The sequence below is a fragment of the Wickerhamomyces ciferrii genome, contig 00195, assembly GCF_000313485.1.
Source record: "Wickerhamomyces ciferrii WGS project CAIF00000000 data, strain NRRL Y-1031 F-60-10, contig 00195, whole genome shotgun sequence".
In the NCBI taxonomy this organism is placed as follows: domain Eukaryota; kingdom Fungi; phylum Ascomycota; class Saccharomycetes; order Phaffomycetales; family Wickerhamomycetaceae; genus Hansenula; species Hansenula ciferrii.
The window spans coordinates 71843-89061 of NW_011887545.1; the positions used below are offsets into that span (position 1 = coordinate 71843).

At 27.8% G+C, this 17219-nt stretch overlaps 9 protein-coding genes across 9 annotated transcripts; 4 read left to right on the top strand and 5 right to left on the bottom strand.

The window, feature by feature from the left end:
• Positions 1–384: 384 nt before the first annotated feature.
• On the top strand, positions 385–2703 carry EPL1 (Epl1p; the record flags this gene model as incomplete). Its single annotated transcript, XM_011274455.1, has 1 exon — positions 385–2703. One exon carries the CDS (start codon positions 385–387, stop codon positions 2701–2703), a length of 2319 nt encoding a protein of 772 aa, XP_011272757.1.
• A 439-nt stretch (positions 2704–3142) lies between these two features.
• Positions 3143–4249, top strand: BN7_4988 (coiled-coil domain-containing protein; the record flags this gene model as incomplete). Its single annotated transcript, XM_011274456.1, has 1 exon — positions 3143–4249. The coding sequence occupies one exon, from the start codon at positions 3143–3145 to the stop codon at positions 4247–4249; it is 1107 nt and encodes a 368-aa protein (XP_011272758.1).
• Positions 4250–4389: 140 nt separating this feature from the next.
• CAB1 (pantothenate kinase) lies at positions 4390–5820 on the bottom strand (the record flags this gene model as incomplete). Its single annotated transcript, XM_011274457.1, has 1 exon — positions 4390–5820. The coding sequence occupies one exon, from the start codon at positions 5818–5820 to the stop codon at positions 4390–4392; it is 1431 nt and encodes a 476-aa protein (XP_011272759.1).
• Positions 5821–6400: 580 nt separating this feature from the next.
• BN7_4990 (5',5'''-P-1,P-4-tetraphosphate phosphorylase 2) lies at positions 6401–7369 on the top strand (the record flags this gene model as incomplete). Its single annotated transcript, XM_011274458.1, has 1 exon — positions 6401–7369. One exon carries the CDS (start codon positions 6401–6403, stop codon positions 7367–7369), a length of 969 nt encoding a protein of 322 aa, XP_011272760.1.
• Positions 7370–7593: 224 nt separating this feature from the next.
• Positions 7594–7971, bottom strand: QCR7 (ubiquinol--cytochrome-c reductase subunit 7; the record flags this gene model as incomplete). The annotated part of the gene is made up of 1 exon (XM_011274459.1): positions 7594–7971. The coding sequence occupies one exon, from the start codon at positions 7969–7971 to the stop codon at positions 7594–7596; it is 378 nt and encodes a 125-aa protein (XP_011272761.1).
• Positions 7972–8254: 283 nt separating this feature from the next.
• Positions 8255–9462, bottom strand: BN7_4992 (uncharacterized protein; the record flags this gene model as incomplete). Its single annotated transcript, XM_011274460.1, has 2 exons — positions 8255–8805; positions 8907–9462. The coding sequence occupies 2 exons, from the start codon at positions 9460–9462 to the stop codon at positions 8255–8257; spliced, it is 1107 nt and encodes a 368-aa protein (XP_011272762.1).
• A 282-nt stretch (positions 9463–9744) lies between these two features.
• On the bottom strand, positions 9745–10965 carry BN7_4993 (RING finger protein; the record flags this gene model as incomplete). The annotated part of the gene is made up of 2 exons (XM_011274461.1): positions 9745–10247; positions 10527–10965. 2 exons carry the CDS (start codon positions 10963–10965, stop codon positions 9745–9747), a joined length of 942 nt encoding a protein of 313 aa, XP_011272763.1.
• A 994-nt stretch (positions 10966–11959) lies between these two features.
• On the bottom strand, positions 11960–13771 carry BN7_4994 (uncharacterized protein; the record flags this gene model as incomplete). The annotated part of the gene is made up of 1 exon (XM_011274462.1): positions 11960–13771. One exon carries the CDS (start codon positions 13769–13771, stop codon positions 11960–11962), a length of 1812 nt encoding a protein of 603 aa, XP_011272764.1.
• A 1987-nt stretch (positions 13772–15758) lies between these two features.
• PBN1 (Pbn1p) lies at positions 15759–17174 on the top strand (the record flags this gene model as incomplete). Its single annotated transcript, XM_011274463.1, has 1 exon — positions 15759–17174. The coding sequence occupies one exon, from the start codon at positions 15759–15761 to the stop codon at positions 17172–17174; it is 1416 nt and encodes a 471-aa protein (XP_011272765.1).
• Positions 17175–17219: the final 45 nt, after the last annotated feature.

The following is a 17219-nucleotide window of genomic DNA, read 5'->3' on the forward strand; positions in this document are numbered from 1 at the left end:
AATTCTCGTGATTTTTGTAAAGGGGTTAATTTTCATGATCATTTCCAGCTTTTTGCCACCCGGTTGAGAACCAGAACAACAAACTCAAAACCAACGTCAAACAACCCCCAAACAACCTCAAAAGAATCGCATATTAGGCAAACCGGAATAGTCACAGTCGATCAGGGGGTATCGTTAAGCACTGGGTCAGATATTACATTTTTCAAGGGAATTTGTGGATTTGTTGATTTCAATTCGCTGCTTTTGTGTTCACTGCTTGAAAGTTCAACGACACTTTGAAAGCCGCTGCTGGCAAAATTGCAAAAAAAATTGACAAGTGGCGAAAAAAATAAAGACGGTTAGGGAAATCTGCCAAAATTCTATGGGTTTGATTGATGAAAGATAATGGTTGCGCCACTACCCTCATCTGCTGGTAATCGGTTTCGTCAAAGGAAGATCTCTACAAAGCAGACATTACAGATCTTTAAACAGTCCCAGATATCGGATATTGATAATGAAGACCTACAGCAACGTGACTTGCAAGAAATAGAGACCGGGGTTGATAAAAATGAAGAAGAAGAAGTGCATTTACAAAAGATTTTAAAGAACACTGGTATAAGTTCCACAGCTCAAACTTATATTCCAACTCCAGATGCTTCAAAAGTTTGGACTGAAGCCAGTAAATATTACAAAGGTCGCTTTCACGAACCAGAGTCATACATCAAGTCTTCATGTCAGACTGAAGATTATTCAGGATGCTTGTATAATATGGATGAAGTTGATGAAGAATGGTTAACCAAATATAATCAAGAGCTAAAGAAGAAAGAAGTTGCACCTTTAACTGAAGATGAATTTGAACATATATTTTATAATTATGAAAAAGTGATATCTGATAAACAACCATTTTTGGTAACAGATCCTACACAAGTTTTACCATTGGAGGAAATCAGACTTTATATATTGAAATTTGATAAGTCATCAGTGGAAAATATAAGGAAATCTTTATCAAGTGAATTGCAAGTACATCCTTTTGTTACAAATTTTGATGCTAAATGTCCCACTAAACCAAGAACCATTGAACAACTTTTAGAGAAGTATGGTGAAGCTGTTTATGAACATTTCAAGTCAAGAAAAATAGAAAGAGGTGGTAAAACTGTCACTCCAATATTGAAATTTACTGGTGAAGATGATTCAGATGCTTATATTTGTTTCAGGCAAAGACAATTCAGACAACAAAGAAAAACAAGAAGAGCTGATACTCAAAGTTCTGAGAAATTAATTAAACTTTATCAAGAATTGAAAAACACAAGAGAATTAGTGTTTTTGGTTGCTCAAAGAGAATTGAAAAGATTAGAAGCATTACAAAATGAGCGTGAAATTTTCGAACTCAGATGTAAGGTTAAGAATTATAAAAGAGATTTGGGTATTACTGATAGTGATGAAGATCTTATTGCTCATAAAAAGAGAAAACCAGCTCCTCCTCCACCTGAAGTTGTTACAGAGGAAGTTACAAAGAAGGATAAGAAAGGTCTTTCTAAAGTTGGAAACAATGCCAATACTCAAGACAAGTCAAAAGTTACGCAAACTGCTACAGATCTGGCTGGTACAGATTCAAGTCAACAACAATTTCAACCTTATGTCAAATTACCACCTTCTAAGATTCCAGATATGGAATTAGAAACTGTTCAACATTTACTCAAATCTAAAGATGTTAGTATGCAAAGATATGTTGAAGAAAAATTAAGAAAACGTAAACAAGCTGATTTTGGATTTACAAATTTTACTGATGATGCTTATAATCCATTCTTTGATTTAAGTGTTTCCAATAAAAATATTATTGATTCATCACATACACCATATTCATCAATAACGTCATCATTTTTTGATGTTCAAACATTAGGTTATATCCCAGATATTGAAAAATACATTGAAACTGGTAAAAACTTGGATGATAAAGATGCATTGGAATTTAAATTACATCAAACAACTGGTAAAAATAGATTCAAAAAACCTACTACACAAACAAAGTTTATTCCTGAACGTTATAATCCATTACTTTCAACATCTGTTAATACTAGTGAACCAATCTTTACATTAAGAAAAAGAGTTGGTAGATATGGTCAAGTTTATATTGATAGAAAACCAATGATTAAGAAACCATTTGAAGATGAAGATGAAGTCATGATCGATCCTGAAGATTATGAAGCTATAGATGCAAAAGAAAGACATGAAGACCGTTGGAAATATGATTCTGATTTAAGTATCATGGATATGAATGATAACGAACCATTTAGTGATGATCCTTCAAAATTAAATTCAATATCAAATGATACACAAGTTATTAGATTTGGTGGTATGTTACTTTCAAAAGCTTACGAAACATTGAAAGAATCAATTCTGCAACAAAGACAACAACTGTTCTATCAACAATATCAACGTCTGCAAGCTCAACAACAAAAGGCACAACAACTTCAACAAGCACAACAAGCTCAAGGTGTATCTTCAAGACAAGGTACTCCAGGCAGTGTGAATAAACAAACACCTCAAGCACAGTTACAACAACAACAAGGTCGTTCTAATTCAGTTAATCAAAGTCAACAATTACAGCGAGCTCAATCACAACAATCACCAACACCAACACCTGGATCAGTCAATTCTACAACCACTTCCACTAACAACAAGAAACCATTCAACACTAATACCCTTGTAAAGACTGAGAACTGATCCATCAAAAATCACATATATTATCTTGTACAAATCATGACCAAAAAGAAACAAAATTGTATTATAAAACTTATTCTGAAAGGTATCACACTGGGTTGATAAAGATCATTACCTTTCCAATTTTTCAATTACGAACCATATATATATATTTGCTTTTTCCTTTGTTTTCCATCACCCAAGGCATTTATTTGACTTTCTTCATTTCAGTCTTTTATTTTAATAAATCCTTTTAATGAACAATGAATTTTTTTTTCATCAATGAGTACCAAGTAGATTTTGAAATTTGTAGTTATGATAATTTTGCCCGTAACGAATAATTCTGACGCGAAAAAAAAAGTATATAAACATTCGAAATGTAAACAAAAGAACAAAGATACCAAAACATTGAAGAAGAAGCTAATAAAAAGCCAGAGAAAGACCCACTACTACACAACATACCATGTCATCAAACACTATCTCAGAAACTAATCTAAAAGAGCTTGAAGAGTTCCAAAAAAGCACGTTATTGTACAGTGCCGAAACAGATTTCAATGAACGTATCAAAACATTATTATCAGAAAAGGCTAAAGAAGGAGTTAATTATGATCCAAGGGAACTTGATCCACAAATTTCAAATTATCAAGATCTTTTCGAAAGATTAAAATTCTTATATTTGGAACAAGATGCTAAAGATAGATTTTTTAGAAAAATATTGGAAACTAATTCGAATATTAATAAAATTGATATTGAAAATGCAAATAAAAACATTGAAGATTGGAAATTGAAAACAGAACTCAAGAATAAGAGTATTAAAGAGGCAATGGAGAAAATCGATAAGATATGTGAAGAACAAGAATTAGGTCTTTCTAAAATTACGGAAATTTATGAATCTGTAAAAGCAAAACAACAAGATCTTAAAATTCAAAATGATAAACTTAAGAAACTTAATATCGAAAATCAAAATAATACTGAAAATGATGATCTTTCACCAAAATTACAAGATTTGATATCAAAATATTCTAATTTATCAGAATCAGATTCAATAATTAATTCAATTAATGAAATGCAAAAATTTAGTGAAGAGAAAGTTAAATTATTAGATGAAAAACTCGAAGATATCAATAAGATGCATAAAACTATTGAAGATAAAATTCAATATTTACAAAATCGGAAATTTCAATATGAAGAAAGTTTACAAAAAAATGAAAAATTAACTGAAAAATTAATAAATATTAATAATGAACAATCTAAAACAATTAAAGATCCCAAAATTCAATTAAAATTACAAAAACATGAAAATTTGAAAACTCTTATGAATATTTGGTTTAAAATAACAAATATTTCAAATTTTGAATTTAATGATGATGATATATTACATTTTAATTATAAAGATTTCCCTCAAACAAAATGTTTAATTAAATTTAATTCATCAAATGGATTAATTGAATCAATAATTTTTGATTTAATTCATCAAGATAAGTTAAAACAATTAATTATAAAAAGTAATAACTCTTCAAATCCATTATTTCATGCATCACAGTCAATTTATGAAGAAATTACAAAATAAAAAACATGATTCTACAAATATGATTTCAAATAACAATATTAAATGTCAAATATTGAAAGATGGCAAAAAAAAAGAATTAAACACATTGGAAGCCAGTTATATAGTAATTTATAATTTTGAATATGATAATCAATATCAATTCATTCACATGCAGATTGTTCATTAATATTTTCTTGATGTAAAGTTTCTCTAATTTTTGATAAATTTAATTCATCTAATTTAATTGAATTTTTTCTTCCCCAACCTTCAGGTTGTCTTTTAATAAAAGCACCTAAAGCACCTAAATAACCTTCATGTCTTAAAAAATAAGCTTTTTTATTTCCCTGAGACCAAAAATTTATTGCATAAGATAATGTATTCATTGTTTGAGGATGACCTCTAATATAAGACCCACCAAAATAAATATGTTGTATATCATGAATTTTAGCTTGTAAATAAGCGATTTGTCCAATATTATTTGATATAGCATAAAGTAAAGAACGACTTATATCTTCATTTTTAAATGTTGATTTATTAGTTTTTGTTGATTTGGAATGTTTTTTTTTGAAAACTTTACCAAATGATGAAGCAATTGCACTTGATTTTAGACCAATTTTATTATATTCAGTACCATAAATATCACCAACAAGCATATCTACCGAGGTATTATCACCTTGAGCAGCACTTGAAAGCATTTCATCATAAGAATTTGCATTTGTTATTAAAGATAAAAGTCCCCAAAGTGTACCACCACCTAATGATGAACCACCAACTCTTATAAAATCATCATGATTTGGTCCAGTAACTTTAACCATTGAAACACCAGAACCAATATTAACTAATAAATAAGGATATATATCTTTTTTAGTATGATTTACAAATTGCATTGGATTTTGTTCAGTATAAAGGAAAACTTCATCAGGAATTTCAGTTATGAGGAAATCTAACCCAACAATTAAACATTCCATTTCATCTTCTTTACTAACTTGAACATTTAATTCATCTCTTAAACGATCATAAAATTTAAAAGAACCACCACCAGTTGCCATTATATGAACTTTTTTATTATAAAATTTTATTAATTTTGCAATAAATTGTATAAATTCATCAATTTTTTCAGTTTCAATTTTATAAAAATTTAATATACCCCCACGATTTGGATCTAATATTTCATCATTTGAATCATCACTACTTATACTATCATTTCGAACATTACCATTAATTCCATACCCATTATTATTACTATTCCCATTACCATTATTATTCCCATTATTACCATTCCCATTTATACAATTAATTTTTTTATTAATTAAAGGACCAAGATCCTCAGTACTATTATTAACACTTTGATTTGAAGTGAAATAAACAATTTTAGCTAAAGAACCACCAATATCTATAGCTATATGACTTATATTTTCAGTATTTTGATAAGGTAATACGATATCATTTGTTTCGGGTATTGATTCTTCATCTTCATATAATTCTTCATCAACTATAAAAGCACCAGTAACGTTGATTTGAATGGAACCTGGATTGATTATTCTATTGTCAACATCTTGTTCCACTGGAGATTGTGGTATTGTACTAGTCATGAACCACTATGAAATTTTGTGAAATGAATGTGAAATGAATGTGAATATAAATATGAATATAATATAAATCTAATATGAATATGACAAAGAACTATTATTGAATTTGTGTAATGAACCACCGTGATTGATTGAAATAAAACAAGATAAGTTTAGGTTAAAGTGTTGTTTTGTAATTGTTGATAAATTTGATTATTGATATAATATAAATCTATGATTTCCTTAGTATTCTTCTTATTTTCCACTGATCCATCAATTCATTAATCACCGCTTTTGTTACTTGAAAGTCATCGAAATTTAAACGAAAATTGAAATTTTGTTGGGAAAACAAAAAAAATTAAAAGCTCAAGAAAATTACGTAATGGATTATGTAGACAATAATGATTATGTAATAGATGATGTAATAAATGTTGATGATGTAATATATTATATAATCATTTATGATGACATAAGAATTACATAATCATAATATAATAAATTGTACCATCATCAGATTACTTTGGTAATTCATCGGTATAAAATATAAAGTCAAAAGACATATTACTATCAATCTACACAACAACAGGTTTACCAATTACACACAATGTCAGAATTCGAATTACCAGAGAATTTCAGTCAATTAGTTCATGAAAAATATCAACAAGCTTTAAGCACTGGTGATGTTGTTTTCCAAGAATCAACAAATCATTATATCGAAGATAATGATGTTCAATTTGTTATAACTCATGCTCCAGGTCTTGCTAAAAAACCAACCCAAGAAAAAGCTCCAGAACAAGAACAAAGAGAAGAAGGGTTTAATCCCTTTTTAAATCCAGATCCAAAATTGACTGTATTATCAGGTTTTGGTAATGGTGAATTTAATATCTTATTAAATAAATATCCAATAACTGAAAATCATTTATTATTAACAACAACTGAATTTAAATCTCAAAATTCACCATTATCACCAAGAGAATTAATTGCTTCAATTAAAATTTTAGATCAATTAGAAAAATCTTCAACAAAAAATGAAAAATTTTTTGGTTTTTATAATTGTGGTGAAAATTCTGGTGCTTCTCAACCTCATAAACATTTACAATTTTTAAAATTCCCAGATAATTTTAATCCTTTTGTTAATGGTTTAACTTCAAATGTTGAACCTTTCTTAGCTACAAGTATAAAAGAACCATTACAAAGTAAAGATTTACCATTTGCTCATTTTGCATTACCTTTAAAAAAAAAAGCAGATGAATTATTTGATGAAGAATATTTAGCTTTAGCTTTTAGTGGATTATTACAAAGAGCTTTAACTATATTAAGAGATACTGAATTACCAATTGCTTATAATGTTGTTTTCACCAAGAAATGGATTTATTTAGTTCCAAGATCAAAAGCTTATTATGAAGTTGAACAAGGTAAATTAGGTTTAAATGCAGCTGGATTTATTGGTTTAATCTTGGCTAAAAATGAAGAATTATTAAAATTAATTCAAAATGATGGTCCAACAAAGATTTTAAGTGAATTAGGTTTCCCAAATACTGCTGAAGAAGGTACTGATGAATATCATTATTAAACACTCATAATATATAAATTGAATCTACATTCCAAATATTCTTTTCATAGTAGATATATTAATAATAACTTTCCCATCTACCCTAGATGGAAATACTATATTGATGTTATTTCATATACAAAATTATTTCTCTCTTTACACGTGAATATTATTTATAATTTAATTTATAATGTTTTGATTTGATTTTAATTCTTTTTTTCTAATTTGTTTTGTCTTGTCCTTATTTAGTTAACTTTAATGTTATCTAATTCATCTCTTTCAAAAGCTTCAGCTTCAATTTCTAACAAATATGGTAATAAATATGGTTTATCTTCTTCAGGTTTAACTTGATCTTTAGCTGGTAATAAATGATGAGTAATACCACATTGAGCAGCAGTTAAAGTTCTGAAATTTCTAGCATAACTTTCATGTTTTGGTAATCTTGTTAAAGCTTTTTGAACAATTGGAGTTTCTTCATGTATTAAATCATCTAATTTTAAACCAATTTGTCTATAACCAGCATAATCACAGAAGAATTTTGAAGCTGGAACAAAGACAGATTTTAAAATTGGAGTACTTAAGATGAAATCTGATGCTTTGACAATAGAAGTGAAGGAAGACATGATTAATGTTCTATGATATCCTTTTTAAAAGTGTTTTGTTGATGTTTTATTGAATTTCGCTTTAAGCAAATTTAGTTTTTTTCCCATTTTAACAAATCTGATTTTCCACGAATTTTATTGGCTTTAAAAATAATTCGCGGAAATTTAGAAAAAAAAATGTTTTCGCGGGATAGTTGTCACGGGTGGAAATGACAGAGAGTATAGACTTTTTATCAATTTTATCAACAATTTTACTTAAAATCTACGAATATAGGTGAAATTTATCATATAACAGGCTTTTCATTCAATTCTTATTATCAAACTTCACATTTGCCGGGTCCAATTTATGCTTAACTAAATACTGGTGAAATCTAATAAGATTTAATTTACATGTTGGACATCTCAACAATAATTTATCACTAGGTACTGTTCGAGATCTTGGACTATTCAAAGTTTCAATATTTGATTTCCTCATCTCATCCATACAGATATAATGGAAAGTATGTTCACATGGTAAAATAATCAAAAAATCTGAATCTTTATACTCTTCAATACAAATTGGACATGAAGCTTGACCTTTCAATAATTTATTTTCACTTTGAATCAAATCTTTATGAGATTGAAAAGTATATTGATCTTTTGTGGGTATCATGAATAACTGAGCAGTTTTCACCAACTCTTCTACCAAAAATTTATAGTTATTTATTTGTGTTCTTGTAACTACTATTTCACCTTTTTCATTTTCAACTAATTCAATATCAGTTGTTTGATCTTGTTGTACTGGATGAAATATTCTCCCCCATAATTTTACAATTTGTTTCCATGCAAGATATCCCAAATGACAAGGTACACCAACTCTATATCAGCAGTTAGTACTTAGCTTATCTTCAATGTACACTATACTTACGGTGCATAAAAAAATAATAAAATTGCTAACCCCCAAAACTTCCATGTACAGATAGTTCTCAGATATATTCTAGCTTTAGATTGTTCTCTAACCTCACCATCTCTTTTAATCATTGATACCACTCTTTGAAAATTCTTTATTTGATCAGGAAGATCTTCAAAAATAACTATAAAGGTAATTGTAAAAAATCCCAAAAGTATTGCACACCAAACCCAAATCATCAATCCCTCATGATCTTCTGGTGATGAAGACTCATCATCATCATCATCTTGATTCACACTTATTGATCCCTGTGCTTTTGTACTATCATCCCTCCAATTCGTTCTTGTTGGTTTTTTATACAAACATAATGTTGAATTTGGATCAGAATAGAAAACTCCATCATCACCAATTTTTGATCTTAATTGTTCTGGATTTGTACCATTGGATTTACATGCATCTAAATAGTAAACAAGATTCTCATTTGAAGTCATAGCAGGATAAGCATAGTTATTATATAAAGCCATGGGTATAGGTAAAGCATTAACAGTACCTAAATTAAGGTATGAAACTGCTAAAAGCCCATTTAATACTAAGAATGATTGTATCAATGATGGAAACTGCATTTATCTTTAATCAATTTTTATGGGTTCCTATACATCTTCAAGTGAAAAGTGAAAGAGTTGAAAAGGATAAAATATTTCATTTATAACATATTTTTCCCTGTCATGAGTGATTATTTTCAAAGTCTTCTCAATCCATTTCATGAGCACAAAGTTGAGATGTTTAAATAGAAATTGTGTCAAAATCGTGCTCCGAACAAAGGGGTATATACCTTACATTAAGTTGAGTGTTATATTAATATTTCAATACACTATACAACAAGTTTAGCTTCTATATAGAAGAGATTAATGCTCATTATCAAATGGAACTTTCCTTTGACTCAATTTTTTCTGTTTATAATATTCACAATGTCTTACCAAATTCAATTCACATGATGGACATCTCGTTATAGATGTTTGACAAATTGAATCCTTATCTTCAGAGCTTTGATCTGTTTCAGCTTCTTCTTTAGTTCCAACATTATCTAAACATACATAATGACATAAATGTTTACATGGTAATACAACAACAAAATCTGTCTCCAAATATTCATCAAGACAAAGTAAACATGATTTTTCTTCTTGGGATATTTCTAACTTCTTCAAATCTGTAGATTTTAAATCTCTATATGATACAAAGATATATTGTCCTTCTGAAGGTAAATTAAAAGCTTTCCCAGCTTCTTTTAATCTTTCTTCATTAAATTCATAATTATCAATATCTGATCTTGTAACAATTTTCCTTGGATTTTTCACTTCTATATATTTTTCTCTTGTGAATGAACTATTCCCATTTGGTGTAGAAATAACTATTTCAGCTCCCCTATCAATTAATTTTGGATAAACTTTTGATGAATACATCTTTTTCAATGCATTCCCCAATGGACTAAATATTATAGTCAAGAATTTATTCAAGTATTTCCCAATATAATTAAATAATAAAAGTCTATAAAATATTGTATGTTAGTACTAATTTATATCAATAAGTAATTCAAACATGTATACTTACAATGAACAAAATGTTAACAAAAGATGATAAATAAGTGATTTCTTACTAAAGAAAACTCTCAACCCTATGTAAGCTTTACTCTGTTGTTTAAGTTCACCATCAGCTTTTATAGAATTTGCACAATTTTCATATTCTTCTCTTTTTTTAGGTAAACGACGAACACCATGAACACTGAAAAAAATATAAACAAACAAAAACACAAATATTAGCACTATATAGAGAAGATGTCTCTGTCGTGCTTCATCCTCTTTATATTTAGCTTTTGTCTTTGGAGTATCTTTTTTTATAACAAGTGATTTCACAGCACATGATCCAATTGGTGGATATAATGGATCATTTGAATCTGGCATTGTACCATTAATATGTTGATAAATTAATGTATTATTTGCAGAATTACATATGATTTTATAGTCTTGAATCACAGTAGTTGGTATTGGAAGTGTTTGAGCAAGTCCTGCTAATATTAATAGAATCAATGTAATCATTGTTAAGGAATTTTGAAAATATGATAATCTCATTTTGAATATAACTATGTGTTGATTTAAAAGCCAAGCTGGTAATTCATATCCTGCAATGAAATATAAAAATGAATAAATTCAGCAGGAAGTTTTAAATATATCCTATTTTCTGTTCATCAGAATTGATATTTGCGGCCTTTATGTTTATTCCAGTATTTGGCAACATGAGAATTATTCAATGCTCTTAAAAATGAGATGTATTATACTCACGGTGAACAAACTGGACTAGACATGAGAAAAACCAATCACTGGATAAGTATGAGCTCCATACTTCAGCGTATGTCATTAGTTAGCTATTCACTCGTTGATGAATGCGTATGCTCATAATGTAATCAATGAATTTAAAACAAATATTCGCATCAAAATCAGTGCCGACAATTTGCTAGTACTAAAAATCACTCAGCAAATTTCACTCATGAATCACTTATTCAATTCAACATGCTATTCTTACGTCAGTACTATAGCTGCAGTAAATAGTTCATTATCTCTACAACCATGTTTTTAATACATCTCGTAAATATATAAATTAATAAAAGTATATACAGAAACAAAAGAAACCATCATCAAATTGTAAATGACTAAAACCAAAAATATAAAATAAGTTAATAAATGACTAAAATTCTTGAAGCGATAAAAAAACATAAATGAATATAATATGATATGACATGATTGAATAAAAACCAATTAAATGAAGTGTTTTAAAACATGAAACAAAACAAAAAAACAAAAAACAAAAACGTCCTGATTCTTTTTTTTTAATTGCTTAATGAATGATTAATGATAAATGATGGTTTTTAAATGAATGATCAAATGACAAAAGAAAAAATGACAATATTTTTGATATGAAATGATATAAAATGTTATATTTTTTAGAAATTTTGAGCTATTGGAATGAAATCAACATCAAATCTTTGTATTTAAATGATGAATTATATGAAATAATAAATGATTGTTAAATTGAAATATGTTGTATATGTATAAAAGATTGAAAACTTTATTTTTTCAACCAATTGAAAAATTTTTTATGATTTGTTCTTTTTGGAGTTTCTTGAATTGCATCAGATTTAATTGATTTTGGTGTGATTTCGAAATCCTGATAATTATTTAAATCAGGAGATGAATTTTTATTTATTTTATTAATTTTTGGTGTCATTGTAATTAAATCTAATTCAGGACCTGGTTCACCAAAATTAAATTGTGGTGTTAAAGTTTTATCACCAATTTCTTCATCTTGATCTTGTTCATTATTTTCTTCATTTTGTAAACTTGTTGAAGATTTTGAAATTGATGATAATAAATTTGAATTTAATGAATTATTTGAATTTCGACGAATTTTAAAATTTATTGAATTTAATAAAGAATTTGATTTTTTATGAATATAAATTTGTCTTGAAGGTTTTGTTGGTGATGTTATTGATGATGAACTTATTGGTGATGAAATATTTGTACTTGATGCTTGTGGACGTGATGTAGATGATGATGTAGATGATTGATTAAATGTATGTCTTTCATCTTCTTTATCAGGCATATCATAAACTTTTGATTCAAATTTAAATCTTGAAGGAGAATTTAAAGCAGATGATGATGTTATAGAAGAAGAAGCTGATGATAAATGTTGATTTTTATATAAAGAAGAATTTTGACCAAAACTTGAAATTGAAGATTTATTATTTAAACTTTGAGCACCAGTTCCATTTGTACTTCCAGTTATTTGTGATAAAGATTCTGAAGATTTTAAAGCATTTGATAAAGCTAATGAATTTTTATAATATGATTGATATCTTGCAGCATTTGCCCCACCACGACGTGCAGTAGTTTGTTGTTGTTGTTGTTGTTGATTTGTTTTAATTGAAGTTGGAGTATTAAAAATTGAATTTGAGTTTGAATTCATTGTAGCAGGACTTTGTAATTTAAAATTTAAAGAATTATTTGAATTTAAAGAATGTGTTGATTCATTTTTTGGTAAATTTGTTAAATTTGAATCTAAACCTGAAGAAGTTGAACTAATTATATCTTCATCTTCATCTTCTTCATCTTCTTCAAAAATTGCACTGTTCTTAGAGTTTTTATTGTTATTGGTAGTCAATGTATTGTTATTATTATTATTATCATTATTCATAAAGTCATTATTTTTATTTAATTGATTATTTTGATCATTAGAGAAAACTTTAAATTTTAAAAAATCTTCTAATTCAGGAGCAGATTCAGTTCTTCTATGTAAAAATTTTTTTCTTGGAATTGAATTAATATTATTTGGATCATAAATTAATTCTTGAGCTTTATCAAGATCAATTATAGCTTCTGGGATATCATAATATTGAGAATTTGAAGTTGGAGCAGGTCCATAAATGAATTGATTTGATTTATAAGAATCATTTGGTGAAGGAGATTGATAAGTTTGTTGTTGTTGTTGTGATTGTTGTGGTTGTTTTGGTTCATCTTTTTTCATTAAAGAATGAGCCCAAGAATTTAGTCTTGTATGTTTTTTCATGGGAGATGATGAAGAATTTGTATTTGATGTGTTTGATGTATTTCTTGATGTATTTGATTGATTTGCCTTTTCAATTTGATTATTTTCATCAGTTATAACTAAAGAAGGAGGTTGAGGTTGATTAAATCTTTTCGAACCGAAACTATAATCTTTTGGTAAAGAATTAATTTCAATTTCTTTATTATCTTGAATTATAGTATTTGAAGGAGGAGATTTGAAAAAATCCATACCAATAGAATCAAAATCACCACTAATAGCAGCAGATCTCTTGTGACGATGACCTCTTCTATGTGGTTGTTGAGCAGTTGATAACATTGTGAAAGTTTGATTTAAATAATGATTATGCAAAATGGGTATTATGGAATGATGGAATGACCGGGATGAAAAAGATGACAATAAACAATGAAATATGAATGGAATTAATGAATGTTTGTGTTATTTTTCTTTGATATGCAAATGATAATAGTATCAATCTTGTAATTTATTAATAGTAATTCCAATAATAGTTCTAAAATATAAATTTGAATAATGAATAATCAAAATGATAAATATAGAAAATATGGAATGATAATTTTGATAAAAAGAATGGATAATATTGAATCAAATGAATGGATAATGATGTACTTCAAGAGATGATGTTTATTCTGCTTTTGCAGCCTTTTTCTCAACTAAATTTCAACCTTTTTATATTCAAAGGGTTCTTCAAGAATGGTAATGATATACTAATCTCAAAACAAACACCAGCGGCAAATCAGAAAAGAAACCTGGTAGCAAATAGGAAGGGAATGGATCAAGTATATGCAGTTCAGTTACCACCGTGTCAGTGAGTCAGCCAGTACTCTTTTTGAAATGAGTTTAATTTGTATGAGTTTGATAAGTTTGTTAAAAGAATTTGTTGATATTGTTTAAAATTGATTTCATTCGGTTTTTCAAAGATTTTAATTTTTTGCATTTTCACAACTGAAATAACAAAGAAGGAAAAACCGAAATTTAAACTTTTTTGCAGGAGTTGAGATTTGCAAATTTGCAGGATTTTAATATAAGATCCGAGGTGTCACCCTAAACAATGATGGAAAGGGAGTATAACACAATGAGAACATAGGATATCACTTGTTTTGATAGTGTCAGTGTATTCTACAGGGTTGATTATACTATATGGTGATGTTTGCTCACTGGTTTACCATGTCTAGAACCCAGGATCTCAATTACCCAGAATTGTGCATATATATAATTAGTTATGTAAGATCTTAATGGGGCAATACAATAATTCTTTTAGTTATAAATTATACTAGTTATTTCAATTTTCATCCGGTTTAAGTGATGGGCATTGAGGCATGAGCATGAGCTCATTCTATTCAGGAACATGCTGGTACTTTGTCTGTACGAGTTATATAAGTTGTACTATGCTAAGGACGTTGTGATTTACGATACAACTTCCAACTAATTTCAATTGTCAAAGTAGTAAGTTATTTAACTAACTATAGATCATTTATTCCACATCCATAATCTATTATACTTGTACTCCAGAGATCTTTCCCAAACAGGTTTAAACTGTTCTTAAAGTGTCTAATTAATTGGTATAAAAGTGTTTAAAACTACGTTTGAAATTATGTTTAGTATACGCAAATCAAAATTAAAATGTTAGCTTTTTACATCAACTTTAATGCAAAAAAGTTTTACATTACCTTATTAGGAAGTATTTCTCAATCCGGTAATCCAGAAACACGAGAAGAACACGTAAATAATAAAAATTGCAAATAATTAACGACGCGTAAAACCAAGTGTTACTGGATTAGGAAATATGTCATACCTTTTTTGAGATTGATAAAATGCAATTGAAAGTTAAAGAAGTTTCAAGAGATGGAATCATCAATGAACTATGTATCAGACAATCAAACAATCAGTAATATCATCAATCAATGATTAACGGTTATATATACATTTCAAATATATAAGCTAATACTTTACTGGTATACTAATGGCCAGTGGTTATATCCCAACATGCTTTGTACCATATAACTGATTCTCTGTGTTTTCATTCATTCTAATATACTACATTTGATTTTTTGATTTAAATGATTATGTAATCACTCACTACTGTATTACATAATCTATATCCACATGACTAAATGATTACATAATCAATATAGATTATGTCCCGTTATAAACAAGAGAAACACAGTTGAAGAACCAATTTCTCAACAAATGATCAACAAATACACAAGGGAGAAAGTATAAAAGGGATACGTGTTGACACTGCTGAATATATTCAATTAACACCATAATACAATACAAGGTTATCATGAAACAAAGAATCACTTTACTTTCAAATGTTATAGATCAAGATTCAATTGATACAAATGGATTGGAATTCACTGAAAATTCAATTTCAATTCCAAATTCAATTTGGTATCAAAGACAAGATAGATTAACTTTAGACCCTAGTGACATAAGTCCACAATTATCCAAACTATTATCAAATTATGATCAATTTAAATTTACTTTAAAATCATCAAACCTGGAATCTTCATCAATTTTCCAAAATTTCCATCCAAATGGATTGACTTTACAATTATTACCAAAATCTCCATATGGTCTTAATGAATCATTAGATCAATGGGGGAATTATCTTTCAACAAATTTTAACCCCAAAGGATCAAAATTTAATCATGAAAATTTTGTTTTAACTGCAACTTCATTAACATATCATAAATCTTCAAGTGAATTGGAACTTAATTCAACAATTATTACACAATTCTTGGAAACATTTAATAATGAATTAGATATCATTGATCAAATCCAAGATTTAGAAATTTCATATGATTCATCAAATCCAATCTTAAAAATTCAATGGATTTCAATTCCATCAACAAATTCAATAACCACTATTAATAAATCCCAATTTCAAAAAGAAATTGCTATATTAAAACCACAATCCCAGGACTTGGAAGATTTAGAGTTATCAGGTTTAAGAACTATTCTTTCACCAATCAATGAAAATTATTTACCACCAACTAAAACTTTAATTTATTTAAAACCTCGTCATAAATTTATACCAAGTTCCAACACATCAATTTCTTTATCTGAACCAATTGGATTACATCCTGTTATAAAGTTCCAATACATCCCACCATCGGTTGACCAAGACCATTGTAAATTATATATATCAACTTTATTACCATCCCATTTATTCTTTGATAAATATCAATTTAATTCAAATTCATTACAATTATTAGGTCATTGGGGTGAATCTGATTTAGAATTACCCCTATGGAAAATTAAAAAATTTGGTTCATTACAATTATTTGAAATAAAAAATCATACAAATGATTTAGAATTAATTTATCATTCAAGATATTTAGATCCATTCACAAACCCTATTGTTCAATTCAATAAACCTGATTTTTTTTATGCTTGTGATTCTTTAATTCTATCAGATCCGGAACATGTTGAATTAAATCCATTTGATGATTCTTTATTAGGTATTGATTCATTCTTCACTAAAGATACTGTTTTTTATCATTTAGATCATGATTCTAACCAGGATTTACAAATTAATATTCCAAATTTATCTATATTGGATTATTTGAAAACTCAATTGATTACTTTATTTATTGTTTTGATTGGTACTGGTTGGTTATTATACAAGATTTTTAATACTGGTTCATCAAAAACTAATAAAAAAGCTAAAAAAATTAATATCAAAAAGAAGAAATAGGATCCTCACAATAACTAGCTATACTACATCCCTGCTTTATTAAAA